Below are 22,989 nucleotides of genomic sequence, written 5' to 3'. Positions count from 1 at the left end.
ATATAAATAAAACAATATAATATAATACAGCAACTTAACAATTGCGCGCTTGGCGCAAAATTTGAACGAGATATTTGAAGTGGTTTAACTCTTCTCTATGATCAAGTCTCCCGGACTCCCCCTATATTAAAAATATAAAATGGATATTAAATAATTTAGAACTAAAAAACTGCAATTAACTACGAAATACTAGGAACACATACATACTTTCTGCAGAATAAATATAATAAAATTTGTATTAAAAATATAATGAAATTTGTATTAAAAATATTAGAAAAATCTTTCGTGATTTCTACAAAAAAAATTAAAATCTTGAAAAAAAGATCTTATATAGGTAAAAAATATGTGCCAAGCATATAAAAAAAAAATATTTAAAAGAATATGCATCATTGAATAAAAAATTAGCTGCTCAAAATAGACATAAAATCAATATAATTAGCTAAATATTATTGAGACCTAAATCTAAAAAAAATATTTTTTTAAGATACTAAAATTAAACTAGTTAAATGCAAACAATACTATATTAAATTTATAGCATAAATTAACCGACAGAGAACATTTATATTGACACTTATTTATAAAACAAATTAACATAACTTATAATAAACTAAATCGCTAGAAAACAAAGACAAAATATGCTTTGCAGTTAGACTAGTTACTGCGGTAAAGTAGCTAGCAGTTTTTACTGTTCAATGCATTTGGCGAGTAGACTAGTAGTTGCGTGGCCAGCTTAAACGCGCCACAAGTTAATCGTTAAGATACGGTAATAAAATCAGGACTACGGATAATTTGGGTACCTCGTACATCTGTTTATGAATTAAAACAGATTTAAAAAAACAAGTTGCAAGTTTATCATACATTTATCACAATATTTTCAGAACACCTTGAAAAGTAAATAATAAATGATATGTATATACCTCTGTAAATCTATCACCCCCATCATTAGAAACAAGTTAGGGTATATGGTAGAATTAAGTAGTAATTTATCTTCACTTTATTGTTCCAGTCTTGAATTTATTGTTTCCACTCATTCGCGGGAAATTAATACCAAAGGTGCAAGTGCTGACTGCACTTTACGCACTTCTACTTCCGAAAAACGTGTATACTGTAAACTAAAAAACTAATATATCAATATATTTTGCTAATTTTTTTAGGTAAATATTGACAAAAGACCCAGCTCCTATGACCTTGATCTTATCATATATTATAGAGGTCACCCTCCTGAGTAATCTTTAAAAGGTTTAGGCCATTGCTCGTTGTTTATTAAAAAGTTATTATTAGCAAAAAAGTTTAAGAAATATAAGCAAATACAAAACAAAAGTCGTGTTTGCTCGACCCGACTGGCCAAATAATAATATATTTCAAAATTCACAACGTTTCAACCGCATTTTCGGTCCTTCTCAAGTGATTCAGCTATGCATCCTCAAAACCGCGTACAAAATATCGATTACGTCGCTGACATCGTGCCCTAACCACATCATGCACACGTAAAGCTAAAAAAGTGAAATAAGCTCACGATAGTCAAAAAGATAAAAACGCTCAGAAGTCATAAAATAAAAAGTAAGAATACAATTGAATTGTTAAGTTAAAAATAGTTAAGTTATAAATAGTTAAGTTATAAATAGTGTACAAAGTAAATGTAAGGCTTACATATTCTGTGCGTCAAAACGGAAAGTGAGAGCGGTAGCGCAGAACGAAGAAACGTCGCAAGCCATAGCTGCGAACACATCAGTACAGCGTGACAGACGAAGTCATACTAAATGACCGATACATAACAAATAATAGATGTGTTCACAGGTGGAAACGAGCAGAACAAAAGTGTAAATTAGTGACGCCAATCACACGGTTGTAATTCGCGGGCAGACTTTCTGTGTCTTTTTGAAGATTGATTGCGCAATCGCATTTTTTAATAAAAAACATCTCAGAGATTTCACGTTTTTTAAAGTGTCGCTCCTTATATAAAATTTTTGGTTGTTGCCAATTGAAATCGTGGTTATGCGTGAGACGGTGCTTACTAACCACAGAATGATTATCACTGTTCTTCCTAATATCACAACAATGTTCCTTAACCCGTGTCTCTAGGTGTCTTTTTGTTTGACCAATATATGCAGCGTTGCAATTAGCACAATCAATCTCATATATCAACTCCGTTTGCTTAAGATTCGGTAGCGTATCCTTCCCTGTGAACACATCTATTTATTTGTTATGTATCGGTCATTTAGTATGACTTCGTCTGTCACGCTGTACTGATGTGTTCGCAGCTATGGCTTGCGACGTTTCTTCGTTCTGCGCTACCGCTCTCACTTTCCGTTTTGACGCACAGAATATGTAAGCCTTACATTTTACTTTGTACACTATTTATAACTTAACTATTTATAACTTAACTATTTTTAACTTAACAATTCAATTGTATTCTTACTTTTTATTTTATGACTTCTGAGCGTTTTTATCTTTTTGACTATCGTGAGCTTATTTCACTTTTTTAGCTTTACGTGTGCATGATGTGGTTAGGGCACGATGTCAGCGACGTAATCGATATTTTGTACGCGGTTTTTGAGGATGCATAGCTGAATCACTTGAGAAGGACCGAAAATGCGGTTGAAACGTTTGTGAATTTTGAAATATATTTATTATTTGGCCAGTCGGGTCGAGCAAACACGACTTTTGTTTTGTATTTATTTACTGGCGAAGGAAGCTTCTTATTTTGTTTATACCACACACCTTGGACCAGAGAAATGGTGTTTCATCGTGACGAAGGATTTTTTAATACTGTTACTAGACAGTTTGGACTAGAGACCACGCTATTATTGAAATCTTGGATTAACATCAAAATCAAGACTATCTCAGCAAACCAGCAGCTGAAATTCTTGCTCCGCTGTAGGAGATCTGACGTCTTACCCCCACACCTGCACCGGCTACGTTTAAACATTGAACTACATAGCAACAGGGTTAGACATGAGTTTACACTTTTTAAAAAACGTATACAGCTAAAGCTTCTCAACTTTGAGATCAGTGATGCCAATATCAACTTATGTTTTTTGCGGTCTACGATAACCGGAGTTGAGAACCAGCTTCGCGAGCGCTTACCGGAATATTTAATTAACAACTTTTTTATGTTCAACACTAATTATCTCCGTACCCACGACCGTAAAACACAATTAAGGTTAATTAATAAGTTCGATTCGGTTATGTCCACACAAAACCCAATAATTAATTCCCTTGTTAATATTGACTATAAAAAATGGATCATTAATTTGAGTAACACGCAAATCCCTGATAGAGTTCTTAAGTTCCTTAGTCTCGGTGACAGGTTTGCTCTCCCCTATTGACACAAAAAACAAGAAAGATCGTGTAAATTCTGTTGTTGACATAATCAAAAACTTCGAATTTAATATTTATCAAATTCCCGATGATATTGTTGATGAGGCACGTGATCGTATTTCTAACTCTCTGTTTAAATTTTTGCGCAAAAATAAACATACTAACTACATCGACAGGTTTATATTACAAGAATTTAAATTTTGCAAAAGTTTTCTACGTAATAATGATGATCTTCTTGTTACCAGGGCAGATAAGGGCCAAGTCACAGTAATTTTAGAGAGAAATACTTATGTCAATAAGATGATCGATTTGCTTAATGATAGTTTGACTTACAAAAAACTTAAGAATGATCCCACTAGACGGATAACATCTAAAATTAATAATTTGGCAAAGTCTTGGTTTAGCAAGGACATTATCAGTGAACAATTATTTAGGCATTTAAATTGTACCAATGGGAACCTCCCACGTTGTTACGGACTTCCGAAGATTCACAAGGATGGCTCACCATTACGAATTATTGTTTCTACTTTAGGGAGTCCACTATATAACATGGCTTATTTTTTACACAACATCTTAGAAAAATCTGTCCCTAAACCAAAGTCATATATTAAAGACGGTTGGTCTTTTGTTGAATTGATTCGTGACGTAAGGATTGGGGAGGATGATGTTTTGATCTCTTTGGATGTCGCGTCTCTTTTCACTAACATCCCTAAAGACCTTGTTTTGAGAGCGATTGAACGGAGGTGGAATCACATCTCTAAAGAGACGAAGCTCAGCCGTCCTCAATTCTTGTCAGCTGTGGACTTGATTCTGAGTTCCACTAGTTTTTCTTTTGATGGTCAAATTTATGAGCAAATCTTCGGAAGTCCGATGGGTTCCCCTCTCTCTCCGATTTTGGCGAATATGGTCATGGAGGACCTTGAGACGCATTGTTTGCAATTGCTCAGTTTTCATATTTCCTTTTTTAAAAGATATGTTGACGACATTTTCGCGATCGTTCCTGGATCTGGTATTGACGAGTTACTTAGAGTTTTTAATAGTTATCACTCCAGATTAAAATTTACATTTGAAATAGAAAAGAATAGTTCTCTAAGTTTTCTTGACACAATAGTGATTCGAGAGGGGACTGTGTTGCTTACGAATTGGTATCGAAAACCGACCTTTTCCGGGCGATACATAAACTATTTTTCGAATCACCCTCTTAAATACAAAATTAATATTATACGTAATCTTGTTGACCGAGCTATTCTTTTATCTGACGTACGTTTTCATAAGTCTAATTTAATCGAAATAAAAAAGATCCTTTCTAATAATTGTTATCCAATAAAATAATTAACAAGTACATTAACATCAGACTTAACGAGCTACAGACACGTCAGAATAATAGTTCTAGCAGTAACAATGTAGCCCAGGATCCTCGAAAGTTTATCACTATACCGTATATTAGGGGTCTTAGTGACGGTGTTGGCCGTACAATGCGCGATGCAGAATTCAGGGTTCTCCTCACCATTCCGAAAAAGTTGGATTGTATTATCAAAAGGGGGAAGGATACGCTACCGAATCTTAAGCAAACGGAGTTGATATATGAGATTGATTGTGCTAATTGCAACGCTGCATATATTGGTCAAACAAAAAGACACCTAGAGACACGGGTTAAGGAACATTGTTGTGATATTAGGAAGAACAGTGATAATCATTCTGTGGTTAGTAAGCACCGTCTCACGCATAACCACGATTTCAATTGGCAACAACCAAAAATTTTATATAAGGAGCGACACTTTAAAAAACGTGAAATCTCTGAGATGTTTTTTATTAAAAAATGCGATTGCGCAATCAATCTTCAAAAAGACACAGAAAGTCTGCCCGCGAATTACAACCGTGTGATTGGCGTCACTTAATTTACACTTTTGTTCTGCTCGTTTCCACCTGTGAACACATCTATTTATTTGTTATGTATCGGTCATTTAGTATGACTTCGTCTGTCACGCTGTACTGATGTGTTCGCAGCTATGGCTTGCGACGTTTCTTCGTTCTGCGCTACCGCTCTCACTTTCCGTTTTGACGCACAGAATATGTAAGCCTTACATTTTACTTTGTACACTATTTATAACTTAACTATTTATAACTTAACTATTTTTAACTTAACAATTCAATTGTATTCTTACTTTTTATTTTATGACTTCTGAGCGTTTTTATCTTTTTGACTATCGTGAGCTTATTTCACTTTTTTAGCTTTACGTGTGCATGATGTGGTTAGGGCACGATGTCAGCGACGTAATCGATATTTTGTACGCGGTTTTGAGGATGCATAGCTGAATCACTTGAGAAGGACCGAAAATGCGGTTGAAACGTTGTGAATTTTGAAATATATTTATTATTTGGCCAGTCGGGTCGAGCAAACACGACTTTTGTTTTGTATTTATTTACTGGCGAAGGAAGCTTCTTATTTTGTTTATAAGCAAATTACTTCCCTTAGCACTGACACAAATTGTTATATTTTTTAAACTTTTTTGTTAATAACTTTTTAATAAACAAGTAATGGCTAAAACCTTTTAAAGGTTACTCAGGAGGGTAACCTCTATAATATATGTCACAGTCAAAGTGCTGGGTCCCCTTTTGTCAATATTTACCATTTTTTATTGTAAAATACTACAAAGAGAAATCAAAAGGATTGAATGATTATGAATTTATCAATACCGTAACCGTAAAGCGAATTTGCATCAAAATTTTACGAAAACAAAGCTTCCTCTATGAGGAAGCAATAAGAAGGTTACTCAAAATAAAAAAGTTAGCCATATATAAGTTTAAACTTAAACTGTTTCTCATAAAATCAGGTCACAGGAATACATTTTGTCTGATTTACGAAATTTCAAAGTTTTAAATATCTCTAGAGGCAAAGCTACAAGTTCAAATTCTTAATTTTACAAATATTATCAGATTCCTCTAAAGCCTAAAGTATAGAGTAATCAAAAGTACAGCGTGTGTCAAAGTTGTATTATTTTCTTCTAAATAAAACTAATTTTGCCTTGAAATTTCAATTACAACATACTAATACAATTTTTTCAATTTAAAGCTTTAGCTAGAGAAAATTAAAAACTTTGTTATATAGGTTTCTGTGTGTTTACATGAAATTTAACCCTTAGCTGGTACACTTCACCAGAATCACATAGCTGGCACACTGGGGCGGTTTCAGATCCCATCACTAAAATGCTTGCTGCGAGAAAGCTATTGATTTTTTTTACTTAAAAAAATTCCAAGATAGTCTTTGAATGTTGTTTTAACAAATGTCATAGGTTATTTTGATAAAATATAATATTAAATATGAAAAAAATTGGAGAACGTAAAAGAAAACGAAAAAATGACTGTTTTTACTCAAAAATTCGTAACTCTTGTATTTCAACTCTTCCATTTTTTAGTACCATTTTCGTATAGGGGGGCTTAAATTAGAGCTGAACTAGGCTGAGGCATTTAATACCCCACAGTGCCAGCTAAGGGTTAAATGCATACAACATTAAGTAAACCTGCAAACATAATATTCTATTCACGGTATTATAAAATACTAGATTTTTTGTTCGCGCTTTGCGCGGGCTCAAAATCTATTTCTTTCTCCTTAAACTTACTTATTAATTAGGCGCACCAATAGCACCTCATGAAACCCAATTTTCAACCCCATAGTAGCCATCCCCATAAAATTAGTAATCTTTTGGTACCAGTTTCATTAAAATCATTAACAAAAAATTAGAAAAATTTTGGCACCGGTTTTAAGAAAATTGCTCCATTAATAAAAAATTATCCATTAATGAAAAATTAAACTTATCCTCCAAAAATTTAAAAAATTTTGGCACTGGTTTCAAGAAAATCGGTCAATTAATACTTATTATTTCTCGAAATTTGAATAATTTCCAAACCGGTTTCCAAAAAATCGGTAACGAAAAATTATCTATAAAAATTATCCATAGAAAAAATTCAGCTTGATATCTCAAAGTTTGCGGAAATTGGAGCAATCACGTACATTTTTTTTAACAGAAATCGGAAACCTCTTTACTATTAGCAATTTTTCTAATTCTATTACATTAGACCGCAGTAAGTGTGTCACATTGTTTTGAGCCTTTCGACTCACGAGACTCTTAGAGATATCATTGCCACCTTTGACTAGAGAGGATACGGCCTTAAAGGCGTTCAGGCATAATCCCACGGATGGTAGCTTCGCACCACCGGCCGCTCGACCGAGTGCGTGAACCAAATGTCCGAACCTGCGGTTCCTCTCGTACGGCGCAGGATTACTATCGCAATGACTGGTCATCAGTAGGGTAGTCAAACTAACCTGTCTCACGACGGTCTAAAAATTATGACGGTCTAAAAATTATATACTTTATGGCAATCTCCGGAAAATTCTACCTCTACTTCATATATAATTCTTTAAGATTCGGTCCATTAACGAATGAGTAGTTCGCGGACAGACAGACAAACAGTCGGGTTGGACAGACAGACAAACAGTCGGGTTTTATTTTAGTACCCATCGCCACCATCTCCAAAAATTTCTAAAAATGTGGGCACCCGTTTCCAAAAAATCGGTACATTAAAAATTAAACCAATCCTCGTTTAATTAAAAAAATGTTAGCACCAGTTTCAAAAAAATCGGTACATTAACGAAAAATTAAACCCACGGTTTTAAAAAAATCGGTCTATTAATGAATAAGTAGTTCGCGGTCGGACATTAGATACTTATTATTTCCCGAAAAATTACGTAAAAATTAGACAAATTTCGGTACCGGTTTCCAAAAAATCGGAAACAAAAAATTATACACTTTATAGCATTCCCTGGGAAATTATACCCCTACTTCCATATACAATTCTTTAAGATTCGGTTAATTGTTTCCCAAAAAATTGAAAAAATTTTGTAACCAATTTCCAAAAAAATTGGTAACGAAAAATTATATACTTTATAGCACTCCCCGGAAAATTCTACCCCTACTTCATATACAATTCTTTAAGATTCGAAATTTCAAAATTTTTCAAATTTTTCGAGGATAGCGATAATGTGTATAACTTTTCATAACCGTTTTTTTTTTTTTTGGAAACCGGTTCCAAAATTAGTAACGAAAAATTATCCATAAAAATTACACGGAGAAAAAGTTACGGTTGCTACAACAGAATAATGCTGTTAATTTTCGCCCATCCATACAAAAGGGTTATGGAAACCATAGTACTCTGGAAGTGACCTATGGTTTCCATATGGTTTCCATATGGTTGCCTTAACCTTAGTGAGGGTAGCTACTATATGGATGTTGCAACCATAATATATGGATGTTACAACCATAATGAACAAATATTCACCCGACAAAAAAAAATTATTTATTACGAAATTTTATTACTATTTTTTAACTAAATTTGTTTCTTAAGATGCAGTCTATGATTATAAATATTTTCTCGTATTTAAAAACACATATAAAAACACACTTACCTTGGTGGGATTCGAACTCGGGACCTCTGGATCGTGAGCCAACTGCCTTACGTGGTAGACCACTTCTTAATTTAATGTTAGTGTTATATTTAGTCTACATATGCCAACCAGCGCAAATATATAATTTTTCAAAAATCATCTTAAGAAACAAATTCAGTTTAAAAAGAGTAATAAAATTTTGAATTGAATATATGATATAATATTTCTTATAATGTCGGGTGAATGTCAGAAACCAGTGTCGGCTCATTACGAAATTTTGTGTTCGTAAATATATTTATGAAAAAAGTATATTTATAAAGGCCTATCTACATAAGACGCAGAACGCGAGTCGCAAGACACACGCACAGTCTACATGTCAATCTAACCTCTATACACAAAGAGGTTAGATTGACATGTAGACTGTGTGTGTGCTTGCGACTCGCGTTCTGCGTCTTATGTAGATAGGCCTTAAAGTTAAAACATCCTTATCAAATCCACTTTATTCTATGCAGAAATTCTTTTGCGCGCGCAATGGAACTAAACTCTCAATCATGCAGTGATTCAGTGCTGTACCGTGCAGCTATATCTTATGGATCTCTCAACCATAATAATTGTGCTGCAGACCACATAAGAGGGATAGCAATAATCTTTTGGTTGAGGCAACCATATACGAGGGTATTATAACCGAATGTTACGTATCGTAAGAACTACGGTTATGACAACTGTATAAATGGGCATATCTTAACAGCTACATTGAATGTAATATCAATTTAACTTGAATTTACATCCATTTCTCTTTTAATCATAGAGAACATTGTTGTAACAACCGTAACAATTTTCTCCGTGTATCCATAAAAAAAAATTCAGCTTGATATCTCAAAATTTGCGGAAATTACAGCAATCACATACATTTTTTTAAACAAAAATTGGGAACCCCTTTATTATTAGCAATTTTTCTAATTCTATTACATTTTTTTAGTTCTTCCTTGCTTCCTTGTTGTTCAGGTGTACCTGCGTTTAAAAGCGTTGTCATTTACAACCGCATCGAATAACGTCAAGAGAAAATACCGATCTTCAGGCAATCCAGATCACTATAATTTTTTAAACAGAAATCGGAAACCCTTTTATTGTTAGCAATTTTTTTAATTTTATTACATTCTTTAGTTCTTTTTTTCTACCCCTACTTCATGTATAATTCTTTAAGATTCGGTCAATTAATTCCCGAAAAATTTGAAAAATTTCGGTACCGGCTTCTAAAAAGATCGGTAACGAAAAATTATACACTTTATAGCACTCCCCGGAAAATTCTACCCCTGTTTCATATGTAATTCTTTGAGATTCGGTCAATTATTTCCCGAAAAATTAGAAAAATTAGAAAAACCGGTTTCCAGAAAATCAATAACAAAAAACTATACACATCATGGCATTCCCCGGGAAATTCGAGAGGGTCCCAATTGCCTACAAATCAATTGCCTACAGTGTCGTTTGCCAACATCTCATTTTCCGACAATTCGTTTGCGCACAAAAATTATTGCCTACAAGTCGATTGCCTACAAGCACTATTGTGCACAATTAAAAAATTAAGAGACGAATGGACGTTTGCACACAAGATACTATTGCACACAAGCCGCATTGCACACATAATATTATTGCCTACAGATCGATTGCCTACAAGCACTATTGCGTACAATTAAAAAATTAAGAGAAGAATGGACGTTTGCACACAAGATACTATTGCACACAAGCCGCATTGCACACATAATATTATTGCCTACACATCGATTGCCTACAAGCTCTATTGCGCACAATTAAAAAATTAAGAGAAGAATGGACGTTTGCACACAAGATACTATTGCACACAAGCAACATTGCACACATAATATTATTGCCCACAGATCGATTGCCTACAAGCTCTATTGCGCACAAATAAAAAATTAGGAGACGAATGCACACACGACACTATTACGCACAAGCAACATTGCACACATGAGGTCCGGTTTCTATTGCTGAATTGGCTACACTAGTTCAGAGGGCTGTACTTCTGAATGAACCGCCCTTCCGATTGAGACAGGGTTTTGCAGGTGATTTTGTCACGATATCTAGAGATTATTTATCGATGTCCTATCTTCGGGTTTTTTAAATAGTTTTTTAGATTTTAGCCTGACAATCGTAAACAAAGTGTGCGGCGCTCTACCTCAGGTACAAGGTATTTGTGCAAGCAATGCAGCCGGAAAACATAATCCGTGTGCCGGTGGCTTTATAGCATTTTCGACTGGGTCGGGTTTCAAGCCAACTCGAGTTGAGTTATGACGTCACAAGCTATACTTCTAGGTTCTAATTAGACGATTTCAGCATGTGACGTAATAACCCAACTCTGGTTATTTTATCTGATACTTACAACGAGCGTTAAGCAGGGCACACTCACTTTTTGTAGAACGTAACAGTAAGGTTTCGACCAATCGCGTTGCTGCTCGATTCGGCCGTCTATAACCGTAGAAGTAAGAATTGAGCAACGCAATTGGTCAAAACTTTACTGTTACTGTTACGAAAAGTGGGTGTGCCTTGCTTTGGAGCTACCGCAAAAGACTCGTCACGTAGCGTAACGTAACGTGACTTTATGTTTTTATCCTCCCCCGAAAGCACGGGGGGGGGGTGTGCGTGAACCTCGGTTCGCGTGGAAAGTGTATGCGTGAACTATTTCGGGACTACCGCACCTCCCCCGAAAGCACGGGGGGGTGTGCGTGAACCTCGGTTCGCGTGGAAAGTATAATATATTACAAAGCATATTATTTATGTATTCTGCTGTAAGTATATAATAAAAACATTAAATCATTAAATACAAACAGTATATATTCAATTTATAACATCCTGTAGAATTACGAAGATTTTCTTATATTTTTTATCATTTTATCTAAAAAAATGGCTTTATCATAGGAGTCGCCAAAATTCCTTTTAAGGGCTTTCATTTTAACCCAAAACGAAGCTTTTCACAAAGTTTCATCGAAATCGGAGGGGGGCCGTTTTCGGAAGTCTACCCGCTTTATTTCTAACAGGACATCGATAAATAATCTCTAGATATCGTGACAAAATCACCTGCAAAACTCTGTCTCAATCGGAAGGGCGGAAAACTATTTTAAAAACCCGAAGATAGGACATCGATAAATAATCTCTAGATATCGTGACAAAATCACCTGCAAAACTCTGTCTCAATCGGAAGGGCGGTTCATTCAGAAGTACAGCCCTCTGAACTAGTGTAGCCCGTTCAACAATAGAAACCGGACCTCATGTGTGCAATGTTGCTTGTGCGCAATAGTGTCGTGTGTGCATTCGTCTCCTAATTTTTTATTTGTGCGCAATAGAGCTTGTAGGCAATCGATCTGTGGGCAATAATATTATGTGTGCAATGTTGCTTGTGTGCAATAGTATCTTGTGTGCAAACGTCCATTCTTCTCTTAATTTTTTAATTGTGCGCAATAGAGCTTGTAGGCAATCGATGTGTAGGCAATAATATTATGTGTGCAATGCGGCTTGTGTGCAATAGTATCTTGTGTGCAAACGTCCATTCTTCTCTTAATTTTTTAATTGTGCGCAATAGTGCTTGTAGGCAATCGATCTGTAGGCAATAATATTATGTGTGCAATGCGGCTTGTGTGCAAACGTCCATTCGTCTCTTAATTTTTTAATTGTGCGCAATAGTGCTTGTAGGCAATCGACTTGTAGGCAATAATTTTTGTGCGCAAACGAATTGTCGGCAAATGAGATGTTGGCAAACGACACTGTAGGCAATCGATTTGTAGGCAATTGGGACCCCCCCCCCCCCACTAACGAATGAGTAGTTCGCAGACAGACAGACAAACACTTGGGTTTTATATTATAGTATGCTAATGCATATAAATTGATATATCTTATTTTCAAAATATTTATCAATAATATTTATTATATTTCGGATTTTTAGACGTTTAGGATTTTATTTTATTAATATTGTTTTTCAAGATAACTGCTATTAAAAATATCTGATAGTCTAGAAAAGAAATAAAGAAATAATTATGGGAATTCACAATATAAAAGTAATATGCAATGCTAAGTAACAATAAAAAATATAATAAACGCACAGTCTCTTTTGTATATTACTTACTAATTATAAATTATTTAATACTAACTGGTTACCCGGGCTTCGCCCGGGAGTCGTTTTTCTTCAAACAACTTTATTTGTGTTTCAATATTTTTAATAAAAAAAATTCCTTTATCAGGCAATTGCAAAGAATCCTTTATATTCATTTGCAAAGAATCCTTTATATCCTCGAAAAATTAATTAAATTTTTGAACCGGTTTTAAAAAAATAAATTATTATCGAAAAATAATACACATCATGGCAATTAAACCCATCCTCGAAAAATTAATAAAATTTTTAAATCGGTTTTAACTAAATCGATAAATCGGTAGATTAATGTAAAAGCATTCCCCGGAAAATTTTACTCCTGTTTCATATATAATTCTTTAAGATTCGGTCAATTATTTCCCGAAAAATTAAAAAAATTAGAAAAATCGGTTTCCAGAAAATCGGTAACAAAAAACTGTACACATGATGGCACTCCCCGGAAAATTCTACCCCTATTTCATATGTATAACTTTAAAATTTAGTCCACTAACGAATGAGTAGTTAAGCAAACATACATACACACCAATCCACAAAAATGCTATAAATTGAAAAATATTACTTTTTTATTGACTGAAGTTCAATTCCGTGGTATACAATTCTTTAAGATTCACTCAATTATTTCTTAAAAAATTGGAAAAATTTTGTAACCGATTTCCAAAAAGAATTGGAAACGAAAAACTATACATTCTATAACACTCCCCAGAAAATTCTACCCTTATTTTATATACTTTTGGTAAAAATTCGGTCGAATAGTTTACGAGTGTATAAAGAACAAACATACATACAGACATTCTATTTTATATATATAGAGATTTCTATTTAATATAATAAATCTACTTTAAAATTAGGCATTTTCATAAAATTTTTTAATAATATAATTTTAGTTTTTTGTGTCTTTTTCCTTTTTTCTCTCTTTTCTTTTTTGTGATAAATTTATTGATAAAAAAGTTTTACTTATCGACTTTTTTATAATTGACAATTATTTGGTAAATTTTTAATAGATTTTTCAAAATTATTTTTTAATTATACATATAGCTTTATAATATCTCTTTATTCTTTAAGCTATGTTTATTCGCATATATTGTTCTTATTTTTATTGATTTATCTTGCATACAATAATTTCTAAATATATCTAATAACGTCAGTTTACATCAACTGGTTTTATTTTACGAATATCATAATGATATTGCATTTTATATTATCTATATTTTATCTATATTCTTAATTAACTTAATTAACATTTGTGATAATAAATTGTCCAAATTATATTACTCATTTCTTCAATATTGAGTTTTTGTGTCTGTATATAGCAAGATCATAGTAATTCGTAAGTTGAGTTAGCAACTGTTAACATTTAACAGAAATTTTTTTACTTTTTGTAGCTTCAGAGTCGTTTTTATCCTTTTTTGTGTCATTCACAATGACACGTGACTTTTTTTTAAATTACGATGTTGTCTACGATGCTTAAATATTTTTTTATATTTTTCTATTAACTACCGAATAGCGCACTGGAGCAGCGTGAAAAGCTCAGGAATGTTTTACAACTTTGTTCTTTGAACTTTAATAAAGTAGAACTCTGTAAATATACATATCTACAGCCTTCAATACTTTTACATAATAAAAAGAAAAAAATATTTTTTTAATCTGTTCTAATATAATTCCCCTCTTTTAAAAGGGAGAATAAAAAGTATAATAAAAACTTAAGTATAATAAAAACAGTTATAATGGTTTTTATATTTTAAATTTTCTTAACTTGAAATCTTAATTAATAAATAATTCCAGACCTGCACACATACACGCACGTACGTGCACGTGTACATTCACAAATTACATAGCGGAGAGTGGGGCAAAGTGGGCATAGATAATTTCAAATCGTTATAAAAACTAAGTTAAAGCTTAAATATGTATTATTTATATACTATCGTCAAGTTAAATATGTCAGTTAAGTAAATTTGTTGGATTCAAGTCAAAAAGTAATAAGCGAAATTCAAAAGTAATACAAATGCTCACTTTGCCCCAAAGCGTGAAGCAAAGTGAGCATGTAAGTTGATATCAGGAAAAATAAATAAATATGCGAGATAAATATATAATATTTAGAAAACAAAGTATTTAAATTAATGTTATCAATAAATAAATATATTCATTTATTTTTGCAAATATTTATTGACTATATAATATAACATGTTTTTGAACATTTAGGAACATTTAGTAAAAACAACTTAGTTATGATTAGATCTTCAACGATAACATTGATTTTAGATGTGTTATGCAATAAGTTATCAATTTTGTTAAAAAGTATATTTACGTAACAAATAAAAGGCTAAATAATAAACATATCTTTGGTAAAACTAGCCGGTATACTTTTTACACTTCGGCACAGCTAATCCGCTTCGTGGCGTTAGAGTAGTTGGAGCAGCGTGACTGCTCACTTTACTCCGCTCACTTTGCGCCGAGTATAATATTAGTAGTTTTTAACTGATAAAAATGTTAAATAATTAAAAAGCATTAATTTTTTATTACTGTATGCAGTAAACAATATATGTTATATATGTTTAGTTGAAAATCAATATTTCTTTATTCAATGTGTTTAGCAATTATTATAGGTATATAATAATATGATGAATAATTCAATTCCTCTAGCTCGTAATTATTATTTTTAATTTAAAAAAACGCGCTTAAAACAAAGTAATTTTAATTTTTATTATCTTATACATTCTAATAGAAGTTTTAAATGCAATTATTACGACTTTATAATAAATACATAAAAATTTATTGCAAGTGCTCACTTTGCCCCACATGCCCACTTTGCCCCACTCTCCCCTACATAGTGCTTATAAAGAATAATTATTTGTGTAACAAGTGCGGGAAGTTGAGAATTGGACACGAGTGCGATCACCCGCACGAGTGTCTAATTCTCAACCCGCACGTGTTACACACCCTATTTTATATTACAAAGTGCGTGGAAAGTGGCCCATTATTGCGCGCGCGTCATCTGTGCGAAGGATGGCCGATTCCATACACAAGTCAAAACAGTGCGGTAATGTAACAATACCGCACTGTTTCGAAGAAACATTGTTGTTGTTTCGAAGAAACAGTCCGGTAATGTTACATTACCGCACTGTTTTGACTCGTGTATGGAATTGGCTATTTGTCGCACAGATGGCGCGCGCGTAATGGCCCACTTTCCACGCACGTGTGATATAAAATAAAGAATAATATAGTATTTTATAAAGAAGATTTCATGAGATTAAACATTATTGTGTAAAAGGAAAAGTTATAGAGACATAAAAATATGTACTTACTCTATGAGATAGTTTATATGAAGAAATAAAAATTGTCAAAAACAAATCTATATTTATTTATTAACGTTAAAGTTATAAAAAACGTTGTTCTTGGAAACCCAACTCTGCAAACATAAATTTGAGTATTGCATTTATACTGATCACATAAAGTAATCTTTTAGCAAAAGAAATCAGCTTAAATTAGATTAATTAATAAATACACTAATTGCTTATGCATTTTGTATAAAATAAGTTTGATAGAACAAAGTAATAAACAAATGGTTAATCTATTTATTAAAAATATTTACTCAGAATTTGATTGTGCAATCTCATATCAGGATTGAAATCAATGTAATTTTAACGAATTTAATTTTCAGACGTGTAAAACAATTTTACCAATGAATTACCATCTCTCCATTATCGTGCATGAATATAATTTTTATGTATGAGTTGATTTAGAGTCCCTCTAATCAACTCAGAGTCTGGCCATACGCAACTTTAGCAGCAACTTTGATTGGTTCGCCATTTCTTGGCAAAAGCAAGAGAAAGAGACATAAGAAAGAAAAAGAAAGTGATATGAATGTATATTCTTCTCTCTCGCAGAATTTTGCCAGAACTGTCAAGTTGGCCAGACTAGAAGGACTTTAAGTTGCATCGAATTTACACTTCATGTAGAGAAGCTACAGCATTCGTGTTTTTTAATAGTTAGGGGCTACGATTACATTGAAAACTTTTATCTGTACACAATAAATTATTTAATTATTGATATACATTGATATAGGTACATTCTACCATACCCATCGTCAAAAATTGGAACTAATGTAATTTTAGATTTAGTTTAGATTTAGATAATTGCATCAAAGTACGTAATATGCTTATGTTTATGATACTTATGTTTAATGGCGAATAACTGGCACAAAATCCGTAAAGATACCTGCAGTATCACAAAAATTAAACTCACCAAAATTATATTAGAATCTAGTAACTGCACTAGTATCTAATACTATTATATTACTATACTATTACCTAATACCTATAATACTACTATTATATTTGTACTAATATTTGCTCACTATATTATGAACTACAGGAGCAATTAAAAATATGTTTATTATATTTAACAAAAAGTTTCTTTACAAAAAATTCTATGTTACTATTGTAATCTTACAGTCGATTCAATTATAACGCAATTAAATACTTATATCACTATGATAAACTTCATATTTTAATTCCAGGAAGGGACGAATTATCTCAACCGGGTTCAATAAATGGCTATGGAAATAATTCCGGAGGTGGCGGCGGCAGCGGGGGTGGTGGTAGTAACGGAGGTGGGAACGGTGGCGGAGGCAACGGGGTTGGAAGTGGTAGTAATGAGGGATGCGATGCGAAGAAGAGAAAAGGACCTACGCCTCGACAACAAGAAGAATTGTGCCTTGTATGTGGCGATCGTGCGTCTGGTTATCATTACAACGCCCTTACGTGCGAAGGCTGCAAGGGCTTTTTCAGACGAAGCATCACCAGGAACGCTGTGTATCAGTGTAAATATGGCAACGGCTGCGAAATCGACATGTATATGCGCCGCAAGTGCCAGGAGTGCAGACTGAAGAAGTGTCTGACGGTTGGCATGAGGCCGGAATGTGTTGTGCCCGAGTACCAATGTGCGGTGAAGAGAAAAGAGAAGAAAGCGCAGAAGGTAGATACTATATCGTATTATTTAAATTATATGATGTTTTTTTTTTAAAGCTATTTTCATGAGTTAAATTTTTCTTCAGCAAACATTTCATGCAAAACATCTAATACCATGATTTTAATCTAATTTACTAACTTTTAATCTAAAACATGAAATGTCTCGTATAAAATATTTACTTTCCGATGATTTTATCTTAATTTTTTTACGTACAAAATTATGAAATAAATCGATTGCCATAAAGAAAATACATAATTGCGATTAAGAAAAAAAAGTATAATTTACAATTAGATATTTTGATAAATATTTACCCTTACGAACCCCCCTCCCCCCAATGACTTTCTTCTTCACATATATTATAGAGGTCATCTTTCTGAGTAATCAGAAGGTTTTAGCCATCGCTTGTTGTTTATTAAAAAGTTATAAACAAAAGAAATGTGAAAAATCTGATTTAATTAAATTTATTATTCCGTATAAGGAACCTTTATACGATATACAGCTTTAATATAAATTCGTTCCTTAAAAAAATACTTCTCACTATTACGATGTTTACATATAAACTTTCATAAAGGTCATCATATTCGTACATTGTCAGGAAATAAAAATATTCAATGTATCGAGAAATTCGAAACGATTAACATATGTTGCTCTATGAATTTCTACATTTGACGTACGATCAGGATCAACTATTGGAATTTTTTTTTCTTTTTTTGAAATCTTTACATTTTATGCACCCACATTTCAGAAACGCGCATTTTCTTTTTAGCTTTAGCCGTCGCTCGTTATTTATTAAAAAGTTATTAACAAAAAAGTTGGAGAAATATAACACTTTGTATTAGTGCTTAAGGAAGTAATCTGCTGATATGTGTACTGTTTATGCACACATATCAGCAAATTACTTTCCTAAGCACTAATACAAAGTGTTATATTTTGCAATTATATTTGTTCATAACTTTTTAATAAACAACGAGCGACGGCTAAAACCTTCTGATGGTTACTTAGGAGAATGAGCTCTATAATATATGTGAAGGAGAAAGTCATTGGAGAGGGGTTCGTAATTTACCTTAGAAATAACTGAGTTTTTTTATGCCTATTAATTAATTAAATTGATTAATGATTTATCTTGTTATTTTTTACGTAAGAAGTAAGGTGGAAACTAAGTATGAGACATATTCATTTCATATTTTTTATATCTAAATACGTTAGAGTAAAAATAAGAGAGAAAAGAGGCAATTAGGGTCGGACGCGGTTCTTCGTGCGTGGAATCAGTTTATTCGTCTTCTTGAAGTACATTGATATGAACGTTTCGACTCATTTTTGAGTCATCCTCAGCATTAACAAAACGATTTGCCGCACGTTCTCTATGTCAACTGGCGAGCTTACAGACTTGAATTAACGTGGACCAAATGATCCTTATCTGTAATTTTTTAAGAATAATGAGATGAAATAAGAACGAAAAGCTTTATAGACTCACCAAAAGGTCAAAGTGAACGTGGGGCATGAAGCCGTATAACATAAAAATAGCGAGGGACTTTTTCGTCCCATTCACACGTTACAACAGCAATGAAATGACAAAAATTTGAAAGGAAGAAGCGTGTCAACAAGTCAAACCATCGGTAACGTTTTACATAGATATATAGTTGTGTCAATAAGATAATATATTATTGTGATATCGGCTCCGGAGTACCAATGACAACGCCAGAACTCGACACGTCACCAAGTTTAGTTAACCAGTAAGAAGTGTTCATGGGCATAGTTTACAATTGATTTAAAACAGCTATATATGCGTGGTGTAAAAATTTGGTGTCATTTTGCAAATTAATGAAAATTCTGGATAAAGAAAGATATTTATCCAGGAGATTAGTCTCGGAAATGACTCATATAAAATTACAGAGAAATAGCATTAATTTGCAAAATGACACCGAATTTTTACACCACGCATATATAGCTGTTTTAAATCAATTGTAACTATGCCCATGAACACTTCTTACTGGTTAACTAAACTTGGTGACGTGTCGAGTTCTGGTGTTGTCATTGGTACTCCGGAGCCGATATCACAACAATATATTATCTTATTGACACAACTACCTATGTAAAACGTTACCGATGGTTTGACTTGTTGACACGCTTCTTCCTTTCAAATTTTTGTCATTTCATTGCTGTTGTAACGTGTGGATGGGACGAAGAAGTCCCTCGCTATTTTTATGTTATACGGCTTCATGCTCCACGTTCACTTTGACCTTTTGGTGAGTCTATAAAGCTTTTCGTTCTTATTTCATCTCATTATTCTTAAAAAATTACAGAAAAGGATCATTTGGTCCACGTTAATTCGAGTCTGTAAGCTCGCCAGTTGACATGGAGAACGTGCGGCAAATCGTTTTGTTAATGCTAAGGATGACTCAAAAATGAGTCGAAACGTTCATATCAATGTACTTCAAGAAGACGAATAAACTGATTCCACGCACGAAGAACCGCGTCCGACCCTAATTGCCTCTTTTCTCTCTTATTTTTAATTCTCGAGGGTCATTTTATGATTTTATTGAACGTTAGAGTAAATTATGAAATGACTTATAAAGTATATTTTATGATACTTCTATATAGAAAATATCAAAAAAATTCAATTTATGTAAGAAAATTTATACCCTGATTTTTTTGCAAGAGGAAAAATATTTCGCAAATTATTAATTTTTTATAATAATTATAATCTTATCTTAAGGAGATTACCTGGTTTGGAGCGCTAAAAAAATAACAATTTTACATTTTTTTTCAACGATTAGTGCTATGTTCAATTTTATGTTTGTACACATATTTTATTTATACTTTATAGAATATCCATGAATTTTGATATACAAAAAGAATATAAAATTGTCGAGATATCTACACAGTCAGTAGACGTGTCCACATTGATTTTTGTGAAATTGCTGACACTACAGAGTTAAAACAAGTCACTTAAAATAAAAAAAACAAAATTGATTTGAGATTAATAATGATAAACGCATTCATCAATGCTAAATCTATTCAAATTATAGAAAATTGTGAATTGATAAAAATATGCCATTATTAAAAAAATGTTTATTTTTATATCCTTATTTTTTCCATTAAGTTGTCAAAAGAAATATTATTTTTCAAAAATTTATTCTTTTGTTAGGTTTTTCGTACGGAGAAAATAGTTATAATTTGACCCAATTCATTGTATTTGAGATATTTTCTCTACACTGTCACCTATTTGACAAAATCAGTGTGGACACGTCTACTGCCCATGTAGATAATTTTATATTATTTTTGTTATCAAAATTCATGGATATTCTATAAAATATAAACAAGATATATATGTACAAACATAAAGTTAATAGCACAACCTCTTTTTTTTAGTATAAAAATCGTTTTTTAGCACTCTAGACCAGGTGGTCTTCTTAAGCACTTATATGCAGAATAACTAAAAATATTAAATTAAGTGAAAAAAAAACATGTAATCAATTTTAAATAAAATTGATAATGTTTTTTCATCCCAAAATTTTTTTTAATAGTAAATAAAACGGCCAAAATTGAGCAAAGCATAGATGTCATAAAATTAAAATTAGTTTAATATCTCAATACATAATAGTGTAGGAAGGGGACGTTTCGAGCTTTACAGAGTCTTCCTCAACCAATAAGTAAAAAAACATTTAGAAAATTAAAATTAAATTAAATTAAAGGCGCGGATACGTCTATCCTAACGTCGATGGCGAATCAACAAAAATCAAAAGGAGTCGTAAAAGCATAAAACATTAATTCTAACTTATAATTTTTTTTGCTTAGCAACACGATTTTTTAGGCGATTATTCCGGCATTTATATATAGACGTTTTCTGGTAAACTAAATTCGAGATAATTATAGCATAATTGCGGGGGCGGAGTCGTCACTTCATTCTCGGACTGAATTTTAAATAAAAATTCATAATTCCGATCATGAAAAATGATAGGATACATTTTATTAATTATTTTTTAATAGAAAAATGGGAACATTAATTAAAAACACGATGGCGGGAAATAATTACAAGAAAAGCGCACACACTTATGTGCCCTACGCTCGCACGTTTCTCGTCAGCTCCATTCTGTCATCTCTGAGCACACGCAGCACATATTATCCAAGTCCTCGCCGGAGTCCGACTACTACTGCTTATTTGACTTTGATTTTCGCCGGAATCCTCCATGATATGGCTTGGTGACAACTTCGCCCCATAAGGCACCATAAGCCGCGTTTACAGTATTAATGGCGAGCTTACACAACATACAGATTTCGAGATAATTGCAATAACGACTCCGCCCCGATGACGACTTCGCCCCGGTCTCGCCTACATGGTTGAATTTTGTGCAACATCATAAGTTTTAATATAATTTTAGAAAATTTTCAAAATATTGAAAAACAATAATGAGTAGTGGGGGTATTTTGAAAAAAAAATTATTTCTGAGAAATCCAGATACGCCAGATTATAAAGTACGTTTAAAACCATAAAACTTTTCTTTAAACTATTTTTTATATCTCTTAGTTTTGATGATATTCGCTTAGGAATGTAAAAACCATCTTTTTAAGGGAGTGTTTTAATCCTTAAAACGATTTTTTAGCCCAAACAAAAAATTGTTTTGTTATTAGAACTTACTACTCTATTATTTTGCACAGTTTCAGATTTTTTGAATTTTTGCGTTGCCGAATGTCCCTTGTAAGTTATAGGCCGGTATTCATAGTCAGTTCTTATATTTGAGATCGTCTTAAATATAAGATACAATCTTAAGATGTCAATAACCAATCACAAAGCTGTATCTTAGCATCTTAAGATATTACTTAAGACGGTCTTAAAGTTAAAATAAGATCCGACTATGAATACCGGCCATAGTCAGTTCTTATTTTAAAATCGTCTTAAATAATGTTTTAAGATGCTAATACGGCTCTGTGATAGTTAATGACATCTTAATCCAGCGAGAAATAATCCATCAAATCAACGTCTAATATGACGTCGAAAACATATATGAAATATTCATCGATTTCGATTGATTTATGTCACAACTTTTGATGACTTTTTGACTCAGAATAAATCGATTTCGACTCGATATTATTTCCC

The 22,989-nt window shown here is 32.7% G+C and overlaps 1 protein-coding gene and 1 long non-coding RNA gene across 8 annotated transcripts in view; one reads left to right on the top strand and one right to left on the bottom strand.

The window, feature by feature from the left end:
- LOC139820711 (uncharacterized) overlaps positions 1 to 22,989 on the bottom strand; it is a 122,422-nt gene that overhangs the window by 7,658 nt on the left and 91,775 nt on the right. The gene's annotated exons all lie outside the window — the stretch shown is intronic.
- The window catches only part of Ecr (ecdysone receptor), a 185,360-nt gene that overhangs the window by 123,614 nt on the left and 38,757 nt on the right, over positions 1 to 22,989 (top strand). For all 6 annotated transcript variants that reach the window (XM_071791165.1, XM_071791166.1, XM_071791167.1 and 3 more), the window contains one exon: positions 17,440 to 17,897. In XM_071791165.1, coding sequence (XP_071647266.1) covers positions 17,440 to 17,897 — 458 coding nt within the window. The remainder of the gene's footprint in view (positions 1 to 17,439; positions 17,898 to 22,989) is intronic.

The sequence above is a fragment of the Temnothorax longispinosus genome, chromosome 10 (genome assembly GCF_030848805.1).
Source record: "Temnothorax longispinosus isolate EJ_2023e chromosome 10, Tlon_JGU_v1, whole genome shotgun sequence".
In the NCBI taxonomy this organism is placed as follows: domain Eukaryota; kingdom Metazoa; phylum Arthropoda; class Insecta; order Hymenoptera; family Formicidae; genus Temnothorax; species Temnothorax longispinosus.
Note: the sequence above shows the minus strand (reverse complement) of the source record. Positions and strands in the feature narration are given on the sequence as shown.